Source organism: Hypanus sabinus, chromosome 16 (genome assembly GCF_030144855.1).
Source record: "Hypanus sabinus isolate sHypSab1 chromosome 16, sHypSab1.hap1, whole genome shotgun sequence".
NCBI classification, from domain to species: domain Eukaryota; kingdom Metazoa; phylum Chordata; class Chondrichthyes; order Myliobatiformes; family Dasyatidae; genus Hypanus; species Hypanus sabinus.
Genome location: NC_082721.1, coordinates 23,962,488 through 23,988,981, shown reverse-complemented (window position 1 = coordinate 23,988,981; position 26,494 = coordinate 23,962,488). Strand labels below are relative to the sequence as shown.

At 42.2% G+C, this 26,494-nt stretch overlaps 1 protein-coding gene across 3 annotated transcripts in view; it reads right to left on the bottom strand.

The window, feature by feature from the left end:
- The window catches only part of arhgef18b (rho/rac guanine nucleotide exchange factor (GEF) 18b), a 211,033-nt gene that overhangs the window by 112,908 nt on the left and 71,631 nt on the right, over nt 1-26,494 (bottom strand). For all 3 annotated transcript variants that reach the window (XM_059991291.1, XM_059991289.1, XM_059991290.1), the window contains exon 4: nt 11,510-11,717. In XM_059991291.1, the coding sequence (XP_059847274.1) occupies nt 11,510-11,717 (208 nt within the window). The remainder of the gene's footprint in view (nt 1-11,509; nt 11,718-26,494) is intronic.

Genomic DNA, 26,494 nt, shown 5'->3' with positions numbered 1-26,494 from the left:
AAAGTTCAGGGCAAATATATTATCAAAGTATATATAGGTCTCTATATACCACCCCGAGATTCATTTCCTTGTGGGCATTCACAGTAAATACAAACACACACCGTAATTCAGCAAAAAGCTGCACACAACAAAGACGGACAAACAACTAGTGTGCAAAATACAACAAATCTTGCAAATACAGAAATAAAAATAATAATAAATACTGTAAATATGTAATTAATATTGGGAGTATGAGCTGTAGAGACCTTGAAAGGGAGTCCATAGGTTGTGGAATCAGTTCAGCATCGGGGGTGAGTGAAGTTATCCCCACTGGTTCAAGTGCCTAATGTTTGAGGGGTAATAACAGTTCCTGAACCTGGCGGAGTGGGACCTGAAGGTCCTGTACCTCCTTTGTGATGGCAGCAGCGAGAAGAGAACATGTCCTATATGGTGGGGGTCCTTGATGATGGACGCTGTTTATCTGCAACAGCATTCCTTACAGATGTACTCATTGGTGGATGAACTGGGCTGTCGCCACTACTTTTATAGGTGTTTTCATTCAAGAGTATTGGTGTCTCCATACTGGGTCATGATGCAATCAGTCAGATTACTCTCCACTGTGCAGTTAGAAACATAGAAAATCTACAGCACAATACAGGCCCTTCGGCCCACAAAGTTGTGCCAAATATGTCCCCACCTTAGAAATTACCTGGGCTTACCCATAGCTCTCTATTTTACTAAGCTCCATGTACCTATCTAAAAGTCCTTATCGTATCTGCCTCCACCACCGTTGCCAGCAGTCCAATTCACACACTCACCACTCTCTGAGTAAAAAACTTACCCCTGACATCTCCTCTGTACCTACTCCCCAGCACCTTAAACCTGTGTCCTCTTGCACTAGCTATTTCAGCCCTGGGAAAAAAGCCTTTGATTATCTACACGATCAATGCGTCTCATCATCTTATACACCTCTATCAGGTCACTTCTCATCCTCCGTCACTCCAAGGAAAAAAGGCCGAGTTCACTCAACCTATTCTCATAAAGCATGCTCCCCAATCCAGGCAACATCCTCGTAAATCTCCTCTGCACCCTTTCTATGGTTTCCACATCCTTCCTGTAGTGAGGCAACCAGAATTGAGCACAATACTCCAAGTGGGGTCTGACCAGGGTCCTATATATCTGCAACATTACCTCTCGGCTCTTGAACTCAATCCCACAGTTGATGAGGGCCAATGCACCGTACGCCTTCTTAACCACAGTCAACCTGCGTATTAGCTGTGAGCGTCCAATGGACTTGGACCCCAAGAACCCTCTGACCCTCCACACTGCCAAGAGTCTTACCACTAATGCTATATTCTGCCATCATAGTTGACCTACCAAAATGAACTACCTCACACTTATTTACAGAAGTTGGTCAAAATTTTAATGATATGCTGGAACTTTGCAAACTCCTAAGGAAGTAGAGGTGCTGCCATACTTTCTTCGTAATGGCACTTGCATGCTGGGCACAGGACAGGTCCTCAAAAACGGTAACAGCAAGGAATTTAAAGTTGCTGACCGTCTGACCCCCTGATGAAGACTGGCTGATGGACCTCCATTTTCCTCCTCCTGAAGTCAATAATCAGCTCTTTGGTTTTTGTGAGAGGTTGTTGTTGTGGCACCACTCAGTCAGATTTTCAATCTCCTTCCTATACGCTGATCCGTCACCACCTCTGATTCGACCAGCAACAGTGGTGTCATCAGCAAACTTAAATACAACAAAGGTGCCGTGGTTAGCCTACAATCATAGATACAAAGCAAACAGAGTAGGGATCTCAGTGCACCTTGCTGAGGGAGATTGTGGAGGTGTTGCTGCCAATCAGAAGAGGCTGGAGTCTGCAGGTGAGGAAATTGAGGATCCAATTGCACAAGGAGGCATTGAAGCCTGGGTTCTTGGACCTTATTGATCAGTTTTGAGGGGATGATAGTGTTGAATGCAGAGCTGTAGTCAATGAAGAGCATCCTGATGTACATATGCATCTTCACTGTCCAGATGTTCCAGAGAGAAAAGCCAATGAAATGACATCTGCTATTGGCCTCTTATGACGATAGACAAATTGGAGGGGATCCAAGTCACTCCTTAGAGAGGGGTTTACATGTTTCATCATCGACCTCTCAAAGCACTTCATCACTGGAGATGTAAGTGTTACTGGACGATAGTCATTAAGGCAGGTCACCAGGTTCTTCTTGGGCACTGGGACAATTGAAGCTCGCTTGAAGTAGGCGGGTACCTCAGACTGCCAAAGCGAGAGGTTGAAGATACCAGTTGAAGAGCACAGGTATTCGGACAGGTACACCGTCTGAGCCAGATGTTTTCCATGGGCTCACCCTCCTGAAAGCCTCAGAGACTGAAATCAAGGGTCACCAAGATGGAAGCCCATGGAACAAAACGGGGCAGAAGCACATGGGTAAATACATTGTCAAACTCACATTCCAAAGACGGGCAGCTGGTAGGTTAATTGGATGCTGTAAATTATAAATTTCCTCTGGTGTGTGGATGAGTGGCAGAAATGATGTGGGGGGGGGGGAGTTGATGGGAACATGGGGAGAATAGAAAAGGGATTTATATATAAGAAGGCAGGCTATGTTAGCTCTGGAATGCGTGGTGACATTTAAGAGCTGGCCCCACAACATCCATAGGCTATGTTGGTTGTTAATGCAAACGACTCATCTCACACAAGGAAACTTCTACTCCACATTTATATCGTCAAGATCCTCATGCATTTAACTCAATTCCCCTTGCACTCTCCTGCACTCCAAAAAAATACACTCTTAGAAGCAGAGTTATTCTCCCCTTATTTATTTATTTTAAGATACAATGTGGAACGTGACTCTCCGACTCAATGCCAATTAACCCACCTATTTAACCCCCAGCCTAATCACAGGACAATTTACAATGACCAATTAGCCTACTAACCAATACGTCTTTGGACTGTGGGAGGAAACCGGAGTACCACGTGATAACAGGGAGAACATATAAACTCCTTACCGAGGATGCCAGAATTGAACTCTGAACTGCAACCCCTCGAGCTGTAATAGTGTCATGGCAACCATTATGCTACTGCTAATTGAGGATTTGGGTGGTGTTGTCAAGAGAAATTGTGAGATGTTTAAGTGATAGTTAAAATCACGAGGGACAGCACAGAGCAGATAAAACCTGCCATTCTAGGAAGATTCAAAATAGCAGAAAAATCAATGAAAAATAGCTGGCAAAAGCAACAGAACTGGTTTTTAGGAAAAGCTTATTTAAGCAGCAAATGGTCAGTGTGCGGAATATGCTGCCTGGGTTAGTAATGTAGGCAGATTCAATAGTGCTGTTAAAAGGTAACTGGATAAGATTAAAGATTTAAGTTTAAAAACGCAAACACGAGGAAATCTGCAGATGCTGGAAATTCAAACAACACACACAAAATGCTGGTGGAACGCAGCAGGCCAGGCAGCATCTATAGGGAGAAGTACAGTAAACGTTTCGGGTCGTTAGTCCTAATGAAGGGTCTCGGCCCGAAACATTGACTGTACTTCTTCCTATAGATGCTGCCTGGCCTGCTGTGTTCCACCAGCATTTTGTGTGTGTTACAAAGATCCAAGTTTACTTGTTACGTGTATGTCAAAACATAGAGTGAAATGCGTGACTTGCATTCACAACCGCAACACCTGAGGGTGTGCTGGGGGCAGTCTGCCAGTGTTGCTGCACAATCCAGCACCAACACTGCATGCTCACCAAGCTTGGCATGACAACACCGAACACAACAAGGAACCAACGATAACCAAAATGAGCCGTTTCTACCTCCTCCCCCACCCACAAGTATACCCAGTCCTCTAATCCCAGGACAGGCCTGCAGCGGACACACACTCAGGCCTTCAGATGCAAGGCTTTGACCTCCCCAGCAGCCTCACACAGATTTGCAGACTCGGCTCAGGCCAATGGACCTTGACTTCTGGACTTCTCATTTGTCCTTAGGATAATATTGAAAGTAAAGAAGATGCAGGGGAGCTGGATTGTTCTTTTGTAGAGAAGCTGAAGACTCAGTGGACTAAATAGTTTCCCTCTATGCTGCCACTCTAAGGGTGCCTTTGCAGAGAACAGAAGTGTGCATCCACAAGAAAGAGGATTTGGGATGAACTCGAATATACAGAGGATGGGAGGTGGCCAGACAAACCCATGAGTGAAGATACAGATGTTATTGAAAGTGCAACAACCATAGAAACATAGAAAACCCACAGCACAATACAGGCTCTTTCGCCCACAAAGTTGTGCCAAACATGTCCCTACCTCAGAAATAACTAGGCTTACCTATAGCCCTCTATTTTACTAAGCTCCATGTACCTATCTAAAAGCCTTGTAAAAGACCCTATCGTATCCGCTCCACCACCGTTGCCGGCAGCCCATTCCAGACACTCATCACTCTCTAAGTAAAAAACTTACCCCTGACATCTCCTCTGTACCTACTCCCCAGCACCTTAAACCTGTGTCCTCTTGCACTAGCTATTTCAGCCCTGGGAAAAAAGCCTTTGATTATCTACACGATCAATGCGTCTCATCATCTTATACACCTCTATCAGGTCACTTCTCATCCTCCGTCGCTCCAAGGAAAAAAGGCCGAGTTCACTCAACCAATTCTCATAAGGAACACTCCCCAATCCAGGCAACGTCTTTGTAAATCTCCTCTGCACCCTTTCTATGGTTCCCACATCCTTCCCGTACTGAGGCAACCAGAACTGAGCACAGTACTCCAAGTGGGGTCTGACCAGGATCCCATGTAGCTGCAACATTACCTCTCGGCTCCTAAATTCAATTCCACAATTGATGAAGGCCAATACACCATACACCTTCTTAACCACAGAGTCAACCTGTGCAGCTGCTTTGAGCATCCTGTGGACAGACCCAAAATCCCTCTGATCCTCCACACTCCCAAGAGTCTTACCATTAATACTATATTCTGCCATCCTATTTGACCTACCAAAATGAACCTCTTCACACTTATCTGGGATGAACTCCACCTGCCACTTCTCAGCCCAGTTTTGCATCCTATCAATGTCCCACTGTAACCTCAGACAGCCCTCCACACTATTCACAACACCTTCAACCTTTGTGTCATCAGCAAACTTACTAACTCATCCCTCCACTTCCTCATCCAGGTCATTTATAAAAATCACAAAGAGTAAGCGTCCCAGAACAGACTCCTGAGGCACTCCACTGGTCACCGGCCTCCATGCAGAATATGACCCGTCTACAACCACTCTTTACCTTCTGTGGGCAAGCCAGTTCTGGATCCACAAAATAATGTCCCCTTGGATCCCATGTCTCTTTACTTTCTCAATAAGCCTTGCATGGGATACCTTATCAAATGCCTTGCTGAAATCCATATACACCTCATCTACTGCTCTTCCTTCATCAATGTGTTTAGTCACATCCTCAAAAAATTCAATTAGGCTCATAAGGCATGACCTGCCGTTTACAAAGCCATGCTGACTACTCTTAATCATATTATACCTCTCCAAACGTTCGTAATTCCTGCCTCTCAGGAACTTCTCCATCAACTTACCAACCACTGAGGTAAGACTCACTGGTCTATAATTTCCTGGGCTATCTCTACTCCCTTTCTTGAATAAAGGAACATCATGCGCAACCCTCCAATCCTCCAGAACCTCTCCCATCCCCACTGATGATGCAAAGGTCATTGCCAGAGGCTCAGCAATATCCTCCGTAGCCTGCCACAGTACCCTGGGGTACATTTCATCAGGTTCCAGTGACTTAACCAACTTGATGCTTTCCAAAAGCTCCAGCACATCCTCTTTCTTAATATCTACATGCTCAATCTTTTCTGTCTGCTACAAGTCATCACTACAATCACTAATATCCTTTTCCATAGTGAATACTTAAGTATTCATTACGTACCTCTGTTATTTCATCTGGTTCCATACACGCTTTCCCACTGTCACACTTGAGAGGTCCTATTCTTTCATGTCTTATCCTCTTGCTCTTCACAAAGCCATGGGGTTTTCCTTAATTCTGCTCACCAAGGCCTTCTCATGGCACCATCTGGCTCTCCTAATTTCCTTCTTCAGCTCCTTCCTAGTAGTCTTATAATCTTCTAGATCTCTAGCATTACCTAACTCTCTGAACCTTTTGTAAGCTTTTTTTTTCTTCTTGACGAGATTTCATACAGCCTTTCTACACCAACGTTCCTGTACCCTACCATAACTTCCCTGTCTCATTGGAACATACCTATACAGAACTCTACACAAATATCCTCTGAATATTTGCCACATTTCTTCTGTACTTTTCCCTAAGAACATCTGTTTCCAATTTCCTGCCTGATAGCCTCATAATTCCCCTTACTCCAGTTAAACACTTTTCTAACTTGTCTGTTCCTATCTCTCTCCAATGCTATTGTAAAGGAGATAGAATTATGATCACTTTCTCCAAAATGCTCTCCCAGTGAGAGATCTGACACCTGACCAGGTTCATTTCCCAATACCAGATCAAGTGCAGCCTCTCCTCCTGTAGGCTTATCTACATATTGTGTCAAGAAATCTTCCTGAACTCACCTGACAAAATCCACCCCATCTAAACCCCTTGCTCTAGGGAGATGCCAATCGATATTTGGGAAACTAAAGTCTCCCATCATGACAATTCTGTTATTACTACACCTTTCCAAGATCTGTTTCCCTATCTACTCCTCGATATCTCTATTACTATGAGGCGGCCTATAAAAAACACCCAGTAATGTTATTGACCCCTTCTTGTTCCTAACCTCCACCCACAGAGACTCCTTAGACAATTCCTCCGTGGCATCCACCTTTTCCGCAGCTGTGACACCATCTCTGATCAACAGTGCCACACCCCCACCTCTTTTGACTCCCTCCCTGTCCTTTCTGAAACATCTCAAACCTGGCACTTGAAGTAACCATTCTTGTCCCTGAGCCATCCAAGTCTCTGTAATGGCCACCACATCATATCTCCAAGTACCAATCCACGCTCTAAGCTCACCTGCTTTGTTTACCCCAACAATCCCACCCCCCCAACAATTCTAGTTTAAACTCTCCCCAGTAGCCTTAGCAAACCTCCCCGCCAGGATACTGGTACCCCTGGGATTCAAGTGCAACCCGTCCTTTTTGTACAGGTCACACCTGCCCCAAAAGAGGTCCCAATGATCCAGAAATCTGAATCACTGCCCCTGCTCCAATCCCTCAGCCACGCATTTATCCTCCACCTCATCCTATTCCCATTCTCACTGCCGCGTGGCACAGGCAGTAATCCTGAGATCAGTGCTGATTGGCTTCAAAAAGAAATATTGCAAATGCTGCAAATTCAAAGTAAAAAACAGAAAGTGCCAAAATATCTCAATGGGTGGAGGAACATAATTAGTACTTCGGGTCAATACAGGTTTTTCAGAGCAGGGAAAGTAGAAGTGAAAGGCATTAACTGAAGAGGAAGGCTGAGAAGTGGAAAGACCTTGAGAGAAGGTCTGTGATAGGTGGAGAGGAGGAAGGACTGAACGTTACAGTGGGTGTGGTACCAGCAGAGGAAGGGTGCAGAGATGTTTGTCTAGAAGAGGTGTAAGCATTTAAATGAAAGCTGAAGTACCAGAAGAGGAGATAATGAAATGCAGGAAACAAGACCAGAATGGTTGATTATCTAAAATTATCGAAACCGGTCCTGAACTCTGAAGACTGTAAGTGTGTTAAACTGAGAGATCAGTTGTTGCCTTTTCGCCTCAGATAGTTGCCTCATTCAGTAATTTTCCGAATGTTGATTTTAGCAGCTTGAATTTTTAGCAGAGCAAAAACATCCTACAGGCACACAAATTTTGACAAGTTACACAGCAAATGACCAAATCAAAGAAAAAGGCAGAGGAAAGTGAAAGGATAGACTACAGAGAATAGAGCAATGTAGCACACAAATTTGCCCTTCAGCTTATCTCACCCTTGACAACCAAGATGTCCGTCTAACCTAGCCCCATGTCACTCTAAACCTTTCCTATCCATACATCTCTTCAAGTCTCTTAGTGTTATTATTAAATGTCCTGAAGAAGGGTCTTGGATGCTGTCTGATCTGCTGAAATCCCCCAGCATTTTGTGTGTGTGTGTTGCTAATGTACCTGCCTCAACCACTTACTCAAGGGGCTTGTTCCATGTTTACGTACCACTCCCTGTGTGAAGGCATTATCTTTCAGGTGCCTTTTAAATCATTTCCCTCTTTCCTTAAACTGTCCAGGACACACCTTCTTTCTCATAACTACCATCAGAAAGGAGGTACATGAGCCTTAAGACCCAAATTCAACAATTCAGAATCAGCTTCTTCCCCTTCACCATTAGATTTCTGAATGCTCCATAAGCACTACCTCATTATTCACTTTTACATTATTTATCTAGTAATTTATTGTAATTTTATGCCATTGCACTGTATTGCTGTTTCAAAACTAACTTCATGTCATATATGACATTGATAATAGATCTGATTCTGAACAGTCCATGCACCCATGAATACATCCTTTTTTGCACTTTTGTAATTTACAGATTTTGCACTATACTGCTATCAAAAACAAGTTTCACATCCTATGTGAGTGACAATAAATCTGATTCTATATACGGTACTGTGCACATTTCTCAGGGACATGTAAAAAAATCAGTAAAAGGCTAAAAAGTTTTCAAAAATAATGAAATGAAAAGTTTCTAAGTATCAAAAAATTACTATAAAGAACAGTAAACAATAAAAAACTTAAAACAAGTCAATATTTAGAGTGACCACCCTTTGCCTTTAAAACTGCACCAATACTTTTAGGTACACTGTGTACAGTTTTATAAGAAAATTAACTAATAAGTTGTTCGAAGCAACTTGGAGAACTTGCCACAGTTTTTCTGCAGACTTTGGCTGTCTCACTTGCTTCTGTCTCTCTAGTTAATCCCAGACAGCCTCGATGATGTTGAGATCAGGGCTCCTTGGAGGCCAAACCATTTGAAACCATATAAAAATCTCTAGGGTGCCTTAGACTTTTTGCACAGTTCTGTATAATCCCACTCAATATATTGATCTACCTAAGTTGATTCCCATGTTTCCACCTTTACAATAGTGACCACATGACAAATATACTTCATTGGCTATAAAGTGCTCTGGGATGGTCTTGAAAGCATGGGAAAGACACTTCAGCAATGGAAGTCTTCCTTTCCTGGGACTGAGGAATTACTACCGTGAACAACAGTTGAGGTGAACTTAACAGAATTGCTTCTAGCATCTTCCTTTTCCTTTCAAGGAAAAAGAGGATACAAGTGACAGAGATTTATGGAAAGATTTAAAGAGGCATTGAGGAAAACATGTTTGTATGAATTTGAGAGGTAGAAACTCTCACAGAGTTGAAAGATACCCAGGTGCAGCATGATTTGCAGGATAGTGGACAGGATTTAAGAGGGGTCAAGATATGACAGATCTAACAGTCTCTTCCTGTGTCGTAAGTTTCCGATTCTGTGAAATTCTACTCTCTTGGCTGAAGACAGGTACAAGGGATGGGGAAGGAGAAGACGAATGAGAGCAGGAAAAAGAGGGGTAGGTGGGGAATACCCTATCACCAGCACAGACCCTGTTGGGTGTGATGTGCCTCCTGCATTGTGAGAGCAAGGGGATTGCGACGGACTGGGGTGGAGGGGTTACCTGAGTGGAATAACTGAAATATTGGAGTGGAGGGCAGGGCTCAGGGGAATTGAGGAGGAGCTGTGTCCCACCCTATCTCCACAGAGTAAACAATTACAACCCCCACCCCACCCCAACTCCACCATTCTAGTGATGACTTGTGAGGCTTGGTGGATCTTCAAAACCACAAACACACATTAGCAATCCCACGAGAGCAACAACCCTAACCCTGAACCCAAACCCAAGTAAGGCAGAGCAAGCTACCATATACAGCCAGGAGACAGCTACACTCTGGAACCCTGCAGCCACAGGTTGAGTCTGCCTGTTGGGCAAAAATTGGGCACATCTAGCCCAAGAAATGACTTCACAAATTACTGCCTGCTGCCCCCAGTGGCCGGGAGGGTTCTTGACCGTTGCCTTTCTCTGGCACTCAGTGAATCATGGCCCATCAGTACACTGTAGTCTGAGTTATATGTGTGTTGCATGATGCCAATTTTTTGTTCTTTGCTTCTAAAAATCATCCAAGTTTAACAGAATTGAACTAGTGACATTAGATGTTTATCACAGCCAAGAGCATGAATTCTACCACACAAAATCATAGATTAGTATGGAAAATGAGCTCCACTTCATGCTTAAAAGGCAAAACTAAATCTAATCCCATTGCCCTTCAGGACAACTTGCTGCAGAAATGTTGTCCCCTTCATCCTGACCACAACCCAGTTTGCATTAATGTAGCCACTTACTACCAGTAAAGCATTTCCTCACAAAATAGGAAATTTCCACACTGGGTTAAGCAATGGGATAGGGAACTGCTCAGTAAGTTGGGTTTTAAGGAGGAGAGCAAGATGGAACTGCATTCTAGGTAATTGCTGCTGATATATGTCACACCTCGTGTTGCTACCTGCGGTACATTGCAGGCCAACCAATCTCTCTACTTGATTGCAGAAAAAAATTATCCACATTTTCTTCAGCATACACAAGCAGAGACAGCAGTCAATAGGGCAACGAATATGTTTTGTCACAACCCTTTTGTGCTTGTCCAGACTCCCTGGGAGCAGTTTCCTGCCCCCTTGCAACATTGCAGCAGCCACTCATGCAGTAGCTGGAAGAATGCTGCTTGCATTACAGTCTCTCTTTTTAGACACTGGCTTCATTAATTGTACCTGCCGAGTTCAGTGCTGACAGTTATGAGAACTAGCAAATCATTATCGGAGAAAACTATGCTGTGACCTACAATGTAATGCAAAGAAACCTGACAGTGGCACTCAATGTATCTCAAAAATGGATGTTCTCAATATTTATACAGCTTTTATAAACAGCATTAGGGTGAACCACAACACTATTTCAATAGGCACCCTCCAATCTGATGGTATGAATATCAGTTTATCAGGAAAATTTCCCCCCCCCCCACCCGCCTTCTTATATTCCCCACTCTCACCTTTTACTTCTTCCCACCTACCTATTACTTCCCCTCCTTCTTCCCTTTCTCCTATTGTCCACTGTCCTCTCCTATCAGATTCTTTCTTTTCCAGCACTTAACCTTTCCCACCCACCTGTCTTCACCTATCACCTTCCAGCTATCTTCCTTCTCCCCCCCCCCCCCAACCACCTCATCATTTAGCACAGGCATCTCTCAGTCCTAAAGAAGGGTTGTGGCCCGAAACGTCAACAGTTTACTCTTGTTCATAGATGCCGCCTGATCTGCTGAGTTCCACCAGTGTGTGCTGCTATTTTAATATGAATAAAAGACAGTAATTCAATTTATAGACTCACAAGTGCTGAGATACAACAAAATCGTTCAGTGTTACTCACCGATCCAAATGTGGGTGAGTGTATCTATCACTGTGCACTGAAAGTTACCTGCTCAGTCATAACATCCTCAGGTAACATTCTGCTGATCTTCCCTTGGATTCCCGTCGCCTGCCTGTTGTCCTCTGTGTTGTCTGCAACAGTGATATCGGTTTCTAGTAATTCGTAGGCTGAGGGGTCCTGCGAGGATTCTAACTGATCTTCGTCTTCTCTGTCACCTTCAGCGTCACTGTCAATTCCCAAAACATCAAGGCTGAGCCTGTGGAACCAAGATGAAAATACTTGTGATGACCCGGTGTGGCTGGCTTGGTAATAGAAGAGCTCGTGGAAGCAGATGCAAAGTAAACGGAACTGGATGAACATCTGAATTTATGTGACAATGGGGAAAGAGCATGGGAAGTATACATCTTAATACAGATCACCAGACAGGCTCCAGAACAGTGCGGTTTATTGGTTCACAAGGGAATGACAGTTACTGTAATTACTAAAATACATAGTCATCCAAGAACCTTAAAATGGACATTATTAACCACAATTGAATCAGTCATTCAAGTACCAAAAAAGAGAAGCAGAAATATACCACTCAGTTTGCCTATGCCTGCCTTACTACTCAATGATATCTAATCTTTTCCTCAGTTTTGTTTTCTTGCACTGACCACATACTGCCAGATTCCTGTAATGCCCAAATAACTATTTATCTCAATCTTGAATGTACTCACTTGCTGAGTACCCACTCGCCACTTGAGCACAGAATTCCAAAGATGCGTTACCACTGGATGGAGAACGATTATTTTGCCTCACCCTGAATGGCCAACCCTTCATTTTGAGGCAGTGGTCCCTGGTCCTGTACACTCCTGGCAGGGGAAATATCATCTATGCAGGGGAAGCATCTACCCTATGATGCCCCAGAAAAATCCTGCATGTCTGATTGATTCAGCTCCGACAGCAACCAATAAGGAAGAGAGTAGCAGGACTTTCTATTTGGCTGTCTTCATCATCCAATCAAAGTGTTAACCTGGTCACTCCAATGTTGACAATAGTTCCACCTTAACATTCCAACATTTTCCCTTTCTATAAGTCATTCTTTTACAATGACTCAGTCATTGCTTTTTACCATCTCGGTTACAAGCAAAACAATTTACCCATAACCTCATGGGTTACGCTTAGGTGCCCTTCTCCAGTTTCTACCTTACTCAGTTCACTTTACCAAGTCTTCCCTGAGATAATATCTTGCTCAGGGCACCAGTTTAATTAAATTAATAATTATTTGTAGTATCTAGGTTCCTTCCATTCAGCTCACACTTTTAGGGATGTGGGAAACCAGCATGAGAGAAGCAGTATTCTGATGCTCTTACTCTTTTAGGTGGGCACCTCCCTTCTACAATTTATCACTATTGTTATCAGCATTGCATTAATTATCTTTTCTTATTATAATCCTGTTACTTTGTAACTTAATTTCTATTGGATTAATAATCAAGGAATCACAGAGTTTTAGAACATTTACAACATAGAAGCAGGCAAATTGACCCACTTTGTCCAAAAAAGGAGTCATCCAACTTCGTCCCACTATCCAGCACTGGGTCTGTAATGCCCAAACACTCACAGATCATATAGTACACACCCAAGTACTGGTAACATGTGATATGTACTCCTTCCCCACTCTACTCATTCTTTGATTCTTTGGTATTTGGTTTGACTGACCTCAATACAACAGAATTCCTACAAATGAATTCACCTAGCAATGCCTGCTTCTGTGTTGCAAATGTTGTAAAATTCTGAGATTTCTTGATGATTAATCCAATGGATGACAAAATAACAGGATTATAATAAGAAATTTTAATTGATTCGATGCTTATAACAATAGTGAACACTGACAAATCAATAGGGTACATTGAAAAATCATGAGCTTAGCAAAAACATCATCCAAGTCATTGATCAATCAGGAAAAAAAGTTAATTCTTCCTTATAATTTCCTAATGCTAGAACAGATTACGTTTAGCCAATCTAAGTACCTTCCCCTGAGCACTAATGCCTCATAGAGATGCCATGGTACAATGAGAGATTTTGTCCTTCATCAAAACATTCTAAAGTATTTTCTAAAGTAAATTAAGTTTGTTTTGAGGTGCTGTTAGTGTTGCAATATGGGAAAAGAATGAGCTAATTTGCATGACAGCTGACTCAAGCGAAACCCCGCCCACTTTTCCAGACTGCAAAGGTTGTCATTGCCTGGAATCTCTGTCAACCAGACTGATTTCACAAGTCCCGTTGTCACGTCTGACTAACGAAGTCTGAGACTGTTGCTGCTTCACTTGCAGGACTCACGTCATGAATGGGAAAGCTCCCTCCATGCAGCCCTGAGCACTGCTCTTTGAATCATGGGGGTAAATCGTAACCTTTGCTGTTGATGGAAACTCCCTTAACAGTCAATACAGGACATTGGCACACACAATGGGTGGATGACAGGGTAGCTGATCAGTTTCCACTCATGTGTCTTGGGTGTCTGGGTGGCTGAAAAATTGGAGAAGGAGGTGGTTTCAGATTTCTGGATAATTCAGACCTCTTCTGGGGTAGATGCAACCTGTACAAAAGAGACGGGTTGCACTTGAATCCAAGGGGGACCAATATCATTGTGGGCAGGTTTGCTAGAGCTGTTAGGAGCGGTTTAAACTAATATGGCAGGGGGATGAGGACCAGTATGATAGAGCTGAGGATGAGCCAGCAGGTTTACAAGTAGATGATCTAATATGAATGTAAGGAAGGACAAGCCAATGATTGAGTACCACTGCAGACCAAGCAAAGAGTTAAACTGTGCCAGAGAGGCCAAATTCATAAGTGTGGAGGATGCAGGACTGAAGGTGCTGTTATAAATGCGTGTAGCATTCGGAATAAGGAGGATGAACTCGTGGCACATTTAGAGATTGGTCGGTATGACATTGTGGGCATCACTGAGTCGTGGCTGAAAGAAGGTCATAGTTCGGAGTTTAACATCAAAGGATGTACTTTAGATGGAAAGGTCAGGGAGGAGGACATAGGTGGTGGTGTGGTTCTGTTGGTAAGAGATGGAATTACATCTTTAGAAAGAGGTGACACAAGGTCAGAGAATATTGAGTCTTTGTGAGTGAAGCTAAGAAACTGCAAGGGTAGAAAAACCATTAGGGCAATCATATATAGGCCTCCAAATAGTATCCAAGACGTGGGGCTGTGACTGCAAAGGGAGCTGAAAAGGGCATGTAATAAGGGTAATGACACAATTGTAATGGGGGACTTCAGTATGCAAAGGGACTGGCAAAATCTGGTTGGGTGTCAGATAGATAGATAGATAGATACTTTATTCATCTCCAAGGGGAAATTCAACATTTTTCCAGTGTCCCATACACTTATTGTAGCAAATACATACAGTATTTAACTCAGTATAAATATGATATGCATCTAAAATCACAAGATTGCAAGAGAGGGAATGTGTTGAATGCCTACGTGATGGCTTTTTAGAGCAGTTTGTGCTTGAGCCGACTCAGAGAAAGCTAAACACGAGGAAATCTGCAGATGCTGGGAATTCAAACAACACACACAAAATGCTGGTGGAACACAGCAGGCCAGGCAGCATCTATAAGGAAAAGCACTGTCGGCTATCTTAGATTGGGTGTCATGTAATACACCAGATTTTATTAGGGAGCTTAATGTAAAGGAACCCTTAAGAGATGAATGATCAGAATATGATTGAATTCATATGGCAATTTGAGAGGGAGAAGCACAAGTCACAGGTATCAGGATCACAATGGAATAAAGGGAATTACAGAGGTATGAGACGGGAGCTTCCTTGGTGGATCAGAGGGGGCTACTGGTGGGGATGACGGCAGAACAGAGGTGGGAATAACTCAGGATAGACATGACCACAGAAGAAGTTGATGTCAAACGGCACAGCTAAACAACCATGACTGACAAGGGAAGTTAAGGACAGCATAAATGCCAAGGAAAGGGAATATAATGTAGCAAAATTGAGTGTGACCTTGGATGACTGGGAAGTTTTTAAAATCCAACAAAAGGCAACTAGAAAGCTATAAGAAGTGAAAAGATTAAATATGAAGGCAAACTAGCTGATAATGTAAAACAGGATACTAAAAGTTTTTTCAGTTATATAAAGAATAAAAGGGAGGTGACAGTTGATATTGGACCACAGGAAAATGCTGTTGGTGAGGTAGTAATGGGGGACAAAGAGATGGCAGATGAACTTAACAAGTACTTTGCTTCAGTCTTCACTGTGGAAGGCACTAGCTGTATGCCAGAGGTTTGTGAGTGTCGGGGAGCAGGTGTGAGTGCCATTGCTATTATAAAGGAAAAAGTGCTAGGCAAACTCAATGGTCTTGTGATGGATAAGTCACCTGGACCAGATGAACTACATCCCAGAGTCCTGAAAGAGGTTGCTGAAGAGATAATGGATGCATTGGTCATATTTTTTCAAGAATCATTTGATTCTGGCATGGTCCCAGTGGAGTGGAAAATCGCAACTGTCACTCCACTGTTTAAGAGGGGAGGAGATTATAGGCCAGTTAGCCTAACCTCAGTGGTTGGGAGAGTGTTGGAATCCATTATTAAGGGTGAAGATTTGGGGTACTTGGAGAACAATGATAAAATAAGTCAAAGTCAGCATGGTTTCTATAAAGGCAAATCTTGCCTGATAAATCATTGGAATTCTTCAAAGAAGTTATCAGCAGTGTCAATAAAGGAGAGGCAGTAGATATCATTTACTCAGGTTTTCAAAATGCATTTGATAAGGTGCCTCACATGAAGCTGCTTAATAAGATAAAATCCTATAATGTTACAGGAAACATACTCGCATGGATAGATAAATGGCTGACAGGCAGGAGGCAGTGAGTGGGAATAAAGGACCCTTTTCTGGTTGGCTGCCAGTGACGAGTGGTGTTCCTCAGAGGTCAATATTGGGACTACTTTCACAGTGTTTGTCAATAACTTAGATAGTGGAATTGATAGCTTTGTGGCAAAGTTTGTGGATGATACGAGATATGTGGAGGGCTAGCTAGTGTTAAGGAAGCAATGCAATTGCAGGAGGACTTAGACAAAAAAGTGGCAGATGGAATGCAGTGCTGGGAAATGTATGATAATGCATTTTGGTAAAAGAAACAATAGTGCAGACAATTATCTAAATGGGGAGAAAATTCAAACATCAGATGTGCAGAGGGACTTAGGGAGTCCTCATGCAAGACTCCCAGAAGGTTAATTTATGGGTTGAATCTGTGGTAAAGAAGACAAGTGTGATGTTGGCAGTTATTTCAAGGGGGATAGAATATAAAAGCAAGGAGATAATGCTGAGCCTTTATATGACACTGGTCAGGCTGCACTTGGAGTATTATGAACAGTTTTGGGCCCCGTATCTCAGAAAGGAGATGTTCTCATTGGAGAGAGTCCAGAGGAGATTCATGAGGATGATTCTGGAAGGAGTTAATATATGAGTATCATTTGGCAGCCTTGGGCCTGTACTCATTGGTATTTAGAAGAATGCAGGGGGATCTCATTGAAATCTACTGAATGTTGAAAGGACTAGATAGGGTGGATGTGGTGAGGATGTTTCCTATGGTGGAGGTATCCAGAACTAGAGGGCACAGCCTCAAATTGAAGGGTGACCATTTAGAGCAGAAGGAAAGAGGAATTTTTTTTAGCCAAAGGGTGGTGAATTTGTGGAATGCTCTGCCACTGACTGAGGTTGAGGCGAAATCCATGGGTAAATTGAAAGTCGAAGTTGATAGTTCCTAATTGGTCAGGGCATCAAGAGATATGGTGAGAGGGCAGGTGTATGGGGTTGAATGCGAACCAGGATCAGCCACAATGAAATGGCAGAGTGGACTCGATGGGCTGAATGGCCTAATTCTGCTCCTACATCTTATGGTCTTTATTGCACAGAACCATATGCCATGAAATCATTGAATCATTGAAAAATATTGAAACAGAAAATATACAGTGTTGAAAGAATTCTATCACATCAGTGCAGATGGAAAGAGAACTGCTTAACCTTCCAGGATGAGGTCTGTAGCCTTGTGGGTCACCACGCTTCAAGTAAGCAAGAAGTATTAGTTAAATGATAAGATTTTCTGCTTCCTTTAACACAGTGAGTTTCATACACCCTACCATCCTCTAGATATTCAACTTTTCCTCATCTCCCTCCAATTCTGCCACTTACTTTAAAAATACATCCCTGGTTTCTGGCCCCTCTGTTTATGGAGATTAATCCTTTTTACTCCAACTGTTTTTTCTCTAAACTCAACTGTTTTTCCCAGCCCCTTCTGCTACAAATGAACAATCCTGGCTCAGCCTTTCTTTAGCTGAATTCATCAACAAATGATTTAACTGAAATTAGCTGAATTGCATTACTTAATTCCAATCTATTTAATAAACTGACTTTATGTTACATAATTTAACTTGCTGCCACTGCTTGCATCACTACTTGTTACACTTCTGTAAAGCATAACATTACCAGACAAAAATCCATCTGAAACTTTAGATGAAGCCCAGGCTCAACAGTTTCCAGAGGGAGCTTGTACCCAAATTTCATCACATTCTGTGTGAAGAAATTATTGTTGACACTAATTTTCCAGACACAGCAACATCTTCATAAATTTACTTTACAGTATATCCTCTTCAGTGCAATACACCTTTCCAGTGACTGGAAATGTGCTGGGCTAACTAACAATTCCATTATAGCTTCAATCTTAGACTCATAACTTGGACAGTGAAGTTAAACATTCTATAATCCTTTTAACCATGTTATTGGCCTCGTGTGTTATCTTAGCATTGACATTCCAGGTGCCTTTCTTCCCTATACCACTGTATCCTGCCATTTATTATACAGTTCCTCGTCTTGCTACTCCCTCCCAAAGGCATTACCACACAATACTCAGGGTTAAACTCTATTTGCCACTTTCTGTCCAATTGACCAGAGCATTCCTCCTCCCCGTCACCATTCCACACAAAAGGGCTGGAGGAACTCAGCAGGTCAAGCAGCTTCTATGGAGGGAAATGAACAGTCGACATTTTGGGTTGAGATCCTTCAACAGGACTGGGAAGAGGGGAGATAGCCAGACTTCCAGCATCTGCTGTCTCTTGTGTCTCCTCATATCAGATGCAAATGAGCTCCTTCCCAAGAGGTTAAAATTATCAATGTTTTACAAAAAACAAGAAGCTGGCCACTGAAGACTGGCAACAGAATCCAGCCCCAATAAAACTGTACTTGTCATCTATCACCCTTTGCTCCCTACCCCGATTTGTAATTCAATTTGCTGCACTCACTTAGATCCTTTGGGTTTTTACCTTTTTTGGCCAGACTGCCACGTGATCCCTGTCTAAAGCTTTGCTATATTTTATTTACTTGTTTATATCTGGAGATGCAGCATGAAACAGGCCCTTACAGGCTAACGAGCCGTATTGCCTAGCGACCCACCTATTTAACACTAGCCAAATCACAGGACAATTTATAATGACCAATTAACCTACTAACCAGTACATCTTTGGACAGTGGGAGGAAACCTGAGCACCTGGATAAAACCTGCACGGTCTTGGGGAGAGCGTACAAAACTCCTCATGGATGGCACCGGAATTGAACTCTGACTCCCTGAGTTGTAACAGTGGTTAAGTTAACCTCTATACTACTGTTGCCCTAAGCAATAACCCTCCAGCTTTCCTCCTCAATAAGTTCAATCAATTCAGTCAGACTCAAATTCCTTTAACAAATCTGTGTGTCTGTTCCCATTTAGCCTGTGCCTGACTGAATGAAGGTAGGGTTAACAATTTTAATCGATGTTTTAATGACAGACTCGGCCATCTTCTTCAGCAATCATTTATTCATCCATGATGAAGGTGGCAGAGTTTGTCATTGAAACATCAGTTAAAATTGATACCTGTACTAGGCTGGAAGCCTGAGAAGAGTTTATTCGTCATATACGCCAGGAAAGCACCATATCCTTTTCAAGGTTTATATTATTCTCCAAAAGTGGATTTTGGTAATTTACCCAACAACAATGATAATACTAATAGGCTTATAAGTGTATTTCTTTTAGTTCTCTTAAACACACCAGGATATACAGATGATCACACTAGAAGCAGGAAAGTTTTATTTCCCTTCCTCTACATCTATGAAAATATTGTTTCTCCCATATTTATCTTATTTCCTATGTAAAATGATCGTGACTACAAGGGGAGTCTAGGATCAGAGGGCACAGTCTCAGAATAAAGGGACAACCATTTAGAATGAAGACAAGGAGGAATTCCTTTAGCCAAGGGGAGATGAATCTGAAATTCTTTGCCACAGGCAGCTGTAGAGTCCAAGTCACTGGATGTATTTAAGAAGAAGGTTAATAGATTTTTGGTTGGTAAGGACATGAAAGGTTAGGGGGAGAAGGCAGGAGACTGGGGTTGAGAGGGAAAATGGATCAACTGTGATGAAATGGTGGGGCAGACCCGACAGGCCGAAAGGCCTGTTCTGTTCCTATGTCTCATCATCTTATGGCATGCCTTCAATCTTTCAGTTGCTGGTTTTCAAATGATTAAATGGACTTTTCTGACAGGCCTAACTAAAACTCCTTGTGATTTTGATTGCATCACTACCTTTATTTTTTATCTTCAGTGCCCCATTCTCATAAACTGAAAGAAAAAAGGGAAGCAAAGAGTGAAAGAGAAAGAATGTCTCTGCATAAACACTGAAGAAATCTCTGAATCAGTGTTGTAATGTAGGAAGCATAACAACCAATTTGAGTACAGAAATCCCCACACACAACGTGTTAAAGAGCTGATTTATTTTTATGATTTCATTTTGAGGAATAATTTTTGGCTGACACTCAATTGAAAACATCCCTAGTCTATCAAGAAAAGTCTTCTGGTATTTTTTCTCTAACAGTCAGGATCTAGGTTTGAGGCCTACTTTTAAAAAAAACTCTTCTGACAGTGACACATTCCATCAATTCTATCTACAAGATATTTTCTCCTAGTCAGTACTCTTTCAGGCTGAACTTTTGGTGCAGCCCTAACTGAGTAGGCTCCTGGCAATGCATAAATGGAACCAATTCCAAACTAGATCCTCTGGAGTGAGTTAGAGTTGGGTTAATGGTGGGGCTTTAGAGAGGGATCCCACAAGAGGCAAACATTGCTCCTATTCACTGTGGAACACCCAAGAGAAACACATGGGCCATGGTGGGAGATTTCAACTCAGATTCACCCACCACTGACACAAAGACTTAGAGATTTCCACAGTCCAGACTTGTATTTCTTTGGTTTGAGAAGGTTACAGTGTAAACTAATGGAGTTTTGTTTTAACTGATTAAAGGTATTGTGTTGATCGACACAGAGACACCATTTCCTTTGGCTGCTGGGGTGAAGAAGGAGAGAGCGAGTTTCAAGTGAGTTTCAGGCCTTTTAGGGAATTATGTCAGGAATTAGTTCTTCACACATATTGTGATGGAAGGAGAGCCATTTCCTCAGTAAACTGTTAAGCCCGGGCTTAATCTAAAATGTCAGATGGATTCTTCTTTGATAATATTATGCTTTATAGAAGCGTGACAGAAGTAGTGGTACAAGCAGTGAATTCAATTTATTAACTGATCTGGAATTAAATAGTCAATCATTTTAAACCACTAAATTGTTCTGTAGAGGGCTATCTGACTCACAAAAGCCCCTTCCTGCTGGTTGACTCACAGCTGCCCTATAAAACCATTTAATTGTATCAGAAGATCAGGAATCAAAAACGAATTTGAATCTTAATCCCTCAAATTTCCTATCACCTGTTATTCCTGTTATTGAAGAAAACAGCTCCCCCACCATCTTCTCAAGAACAATAAGATTCTCTCACAAAGGGCAATAAATATTAGTCTAGCCCATAATGTTGTAAGACACATAAGACATAAGACATAGGAGCAGAGTTCGCCCATTTGGCCCATCGAATCTGCCCCATCATTCCATTGTGGTTGATTTACTATCCCTGCCTTCTCCTGCCTTCTCCCCATAACCTTTGACACCCTGGCCAATGAAAACTTATCAACCTCCATTCTAAATATACCCAATGACTTGGCCACCACAGCTGTCTGTGGCAATGGATTCTACAGATTCACCATGCTCTGGATAAAGATATCCTTCCTTCTCTGTTCTAAAGGCATGTCCTTCTACTCTGAGGCTGTACCTGTTGGTTCTGAGCTCTCCCACTATAAGAAACATCCTCTCCACATCCACTCAATCTAGGCTTTTCAATGTTCAGTATGTTTCAATGAAATCCCTCCTCATTCTTCTGAACTCCAGCAAGAACGGGCCCAGAGGCATCAAACGCTCTTCATACATAAACCCTTTCTTTCCCAGGATCATTCTCATGAACTTCCCCTGGACTGTCTCCAATGCCAGCATTTCCTTTCTTAGATAAAGGGCCCAGAACTGCTCACAATACTCCGTGCAGTCTGGCCAATGCCTTTTAAAGCCTCAGCATTACTGTACATCCTTGCTTTTATATTTTAGTCCTCTTGAAATTAATGCTAACATCACATTTACCTACTTCACCACCGACTCAACTAGCAAGTTAACCTTTGGGAAATCCTGCACAAGGACTCCCAAGTCCCTTTGCACCTTGACTTCTGGATTTACTCCCTGTTTAGAAAATAGTCTATGCCTTTATTTCTTCTACCAAAGTGCATAATTGTACATTTCCCTACACTGTATTGCATCTGCTACCTTTTTGCCCATTCTCCTAATCTGTCTAGTCCTTCTGCAGATACTCTGCTTCATCAACACCACCTGTATCTTCTTATCATCTGAAAACTTGGACACAGAGTTATTGATTCCGTCATCCAAATTATTGACAGATAAATCAAAAGGAAGCAGGAAACAAGAAAGGGCCCCCTTTACGTCCATCCTGAAAGTGACCATCAAAGAAATGGAGTTGGACAAATGACACAGCAATGGATTTCACCGAAAAGTGAGAGGAAATGAATGGCCAACTCTAATTTATTTTTCCTTTCATAGAAAATCCCCCTTCCCATTTAAACTGAGGCTCTCTCTGGGTCATTTTAGTGGAAAATTAAGACTCAAGCTCATTGGTTCTTCCATACGTAAAGGCAATGAGTGCAAATTACTAACACCAGCAAATCAGAGAGCATAGTTAATTAGCTGAATGTTGTTTATGCAGTAAATGGGCTCCAGAAATTAAAACAAAATTACTGGGTACACCTCTAATGATAAGAAAATCTAATGATAGATTGAAAAGTTTATGAAAGACCAGACTCCAGTAAATTATAATTGGAATCAACTCAGAGTGGAGACCCTCAGTAGAGTTATCACATCCTTACAATGTTTCTCTCCTCCAGAAAAGTTAGAAGCAAGCCAAGTTTAAAGAAATGGTCAAACTGGAACATTCTTAGGCAAAGACCACTTTTGTAAGTTGATAAAGTTTAAGGTATAACACTTTTGTGATATTTGTAAACTTGTGCCTGTGCTGATCAGTATCCCTGTGCAGCCAGCGTCTGTAATCTGATGAAGGACGTAAGAACAAATGATTCAGGAATGGAACAAAATGCCAAGAAGCAGCTATTAATCCAGCAGAAGTTTATATGGAAATAATCTCTGTATATAATATAGAGGATAGCTAAACCTGTGTTTATTTTACATGGTAATAGGAGAATCTGTGAGTGTTATAGAGAACTGACGCTCTGTATACATTACAAGAAAATAAAAGATGCTACATTTTACTATAGAGAGAAAACACCGCGTACTGCAGGGAATTGAGGGCCATATGTATGAGAGAGTTCAGCAAACTTTGTGGGTATTTTAGGAACAGAAAATCCCTATCAGTAACAATTCCTGAATGTTGTGGACAACAGCAAATCCTGTGAATATTACAGAGAACAGATAAACCAGTGAATGCAAACCACATCTACCGTGTGTGGTAGGGAACAGGTCAAAGTTCAAAGCAAATTTATTATCAAGATACATATACATCATCGCCAAGGTTCATTTTCTAGCTGGCATTCACGGTAGAACAAAGAAATACAACAGAATCAATAAAACACAACACACAAAAGACCGACTAACAGACAATGAATGTGCAACAGGAACACAAACTGTGCAAATGCAGATAGACAGACAAATAAATAAATGATATTGTGTTGTAGAGTCCTTGAAAGTGAGACTACAGATTGTGGAATCAGTTCAGTGTTGAGGTGAGTGAAGTTATCCACACTGGCTCAGGAACCGATGGTTGAAGGGTAGTAACTGTTCCTGGTGTGGGACATAAGGTCCTTGTACCTCCTGCCTGATCACTCTGTATACTACTGGGAACAGCAGACAGTGCTTGTGTAAAATAAAATAAATATTCTTTATTTCCCTTTTGCACTACTTATTTAACTATTAAAATTAAATTTAATTATTTAATTTTCTGTCATTATGTATTGCAATGTTCTGCTGCAGCAAGGACAACAAGTTTCACAACATATGCCAGCGATATTTAAACCTGTTTCTGATTCATTACGTAGTCAGTGTTCCAATGTAAGGAAGACCATAAGCATTTTATGTCTAGGTCCTATCTTCTGGTTTTGTCTGGCAAGTAAGTGAAGAGGTAATATCAGCTCAGGGATTAAGTCAAACTTCCTTGCTCTTCTTTGAAATGGTTCTGAGTTTTTTTTTCCCCATTTTCATCCATATTGCCATCTCACAATCCTATCCATCACTGGGGCAACTGCCCAAATTATATCCCTGGAGCAGGATTTAAACCGATGACATAGAAACTTAGAAAACCTACAGCACAATACAGGCCCTTCAGTCCACAAAGTTGCGCTGAACCTGTCCCCACCTTAGAAATTACCTAGGCTTACCCATAGCCCTCTATTTTACTAAGCTCCACATACTTATCTAAAAGCCTCTTAAAAGACCCGATCGTATCCGCCTCCACCACCGTTGCCGGCAGTCCAATCCACACACTCACCACTCTCTGAGTAAAAAACTTACCCCTGACATCTCTGTACCTACTCCCCAGCACCTTAAACCTGTGTCCTCTTGTGGCAACCATTTCAGCCCTGGGAAAAAGCCTCTGACTATCCACAGGATCAAAGGGAGCTGGATATGCTAATACATGGATCAATTATACACCTCTATCAGGTCACCTCTCATCCTCCGTCGCTCCAAGGAGAAAAGACCAAGTTCACTCAACCGATTCTCATAAGACATGCTCCCCAATCCAGGCAACATTCTTGTAAACCGACAGCCTTGAACTTGGATTTGTGAATTCTATCCACTGAGCCACAATTGCAGCCGATGTTCTAACAGGCAATTACCATACCTATTCACTTTCTTTCTTGAAGGGGCGAACGGCTGTGCTGACGGACAATGCTCACGTGGGTCCACTGTGGCGCTGAGTGCAGTTCCTGGTTGAATAACCCTGTCTTTAAGTCGTCAGGATATCAAGGACTTAGGGGAAACTGATGGCAAGGGAGAGCTCAGGCCGACATCAGATCACTGACAGAGTCATAGAGTACTACAACGGAGAAAAAGGCCCTTCTGTCCATTTAGTCCATGCCAAACTGTTATTCTGTCTGGTCCCAACGACCCGCAGCTGGATCAGTCTTCCAAATCCTTCCCATCCATTTACCTATCCTAAATACTCTTACTTGTTGCAATTGGACCTGCATCCACCACTCTGCTAGCAATTCACTCTACAGTCTCACCGCCCTCAGAGTGAAGAAGTTCCCTCTCACATTCCCCTTTAATATTTTACTTTCCACCCTTAACCTATAACCCCTAACAATGGTGAAATGTCCGATTGCATTTACCCTATCTATATCCTTCACAATTTTGTATACCTCTATCAAGTCTCTCCTCCTTCCGCTATACTCCAGGGAATAAACTCTGAACTTATTCAACCTTCAACCAAAAACTCAGGGTGCTCAGGTCCCAGCATCATCCTTTCAAATTTTCTTTGTACTTTTTCAAACTTATTGATATCTTTCTTGTAGGTAGGTGACCGGAGCCATATACAATTATCTAATTTTGGCCCCACTAAAGTTTTCAACAACTTCAACATATCATTAAATTTCTTATACTCAAGACTGAATTATGAAGGCCAATGTGCCAAAAGCTCTCTGCATGAACCTCTCTGCCTGATAATCTTACTGAATGATGGAGCAGGTTCAAGGTGCCATCTTGCCTCCACTTATTCCTGTTTCTTGTGATTCTGGATACAGCAGTTGGCATATTGATCCAGGATTAGTATGCAGGATACACGTCATGCACGATGGAATGCTTATTGTAATGGCTGTGTTCCTGTGCTGCAAATATTGCCAAAAAAATAACATATCCAATTTCTTTAACCAGACAACTGAATGCAAAAACAATTTTTCCTTCAGCCTCACAGTACCCTATTTATGTACTCCCTCCTCTCTTGTAGGTCAGGCCTGCTGGTAAGATAACATTTTACCTCTATCTATCTCTCTTTCTCTCTCTCACACACACGCACACTCACACCCTTCCCTAGGAACACTGAGCTGCCGCCCCTAAGTAATATAAACTGAAAACAGCCATACACACAAAATGCTGGAGGAACTCAGAAGGCCAGGCAGCATCTATGGAAATGAGTACAGTCAGCATTTCAGCCCAAAACATTGACAGTACTGGTTTCCATAGATGCTGCCTGGCCTGCTGAGTTCCTCCAGCATTTTCTGTCTGCTGCTCGGATTTCCAGCATCTACAGATTTTCTCTTGTTTATAAGCTGAACAGACCTGGACAGGGATCTGAACCTTGGATCTCCCAGACATTTAGCCAAAAGATCATAAACACCAAGGGGAGACTTTGCATTTTGAGAACATGTTAAATTATTGGGCTGGCAATACCTGTAATTCCCTCAGTTGCACTCAGTGTTTACTCTGTGAGCATTAACTATGAAAATCCCCAGAAGTTTTTCTTTCTATTCCTGCACCACCAACTCTCTCTCTCTCTCTCTCTCCCTCCCTCTCTCTCTCTCTCTCTCTCTCTCCTTTGTCTGCTCTGATTAATTTCCATCCTGA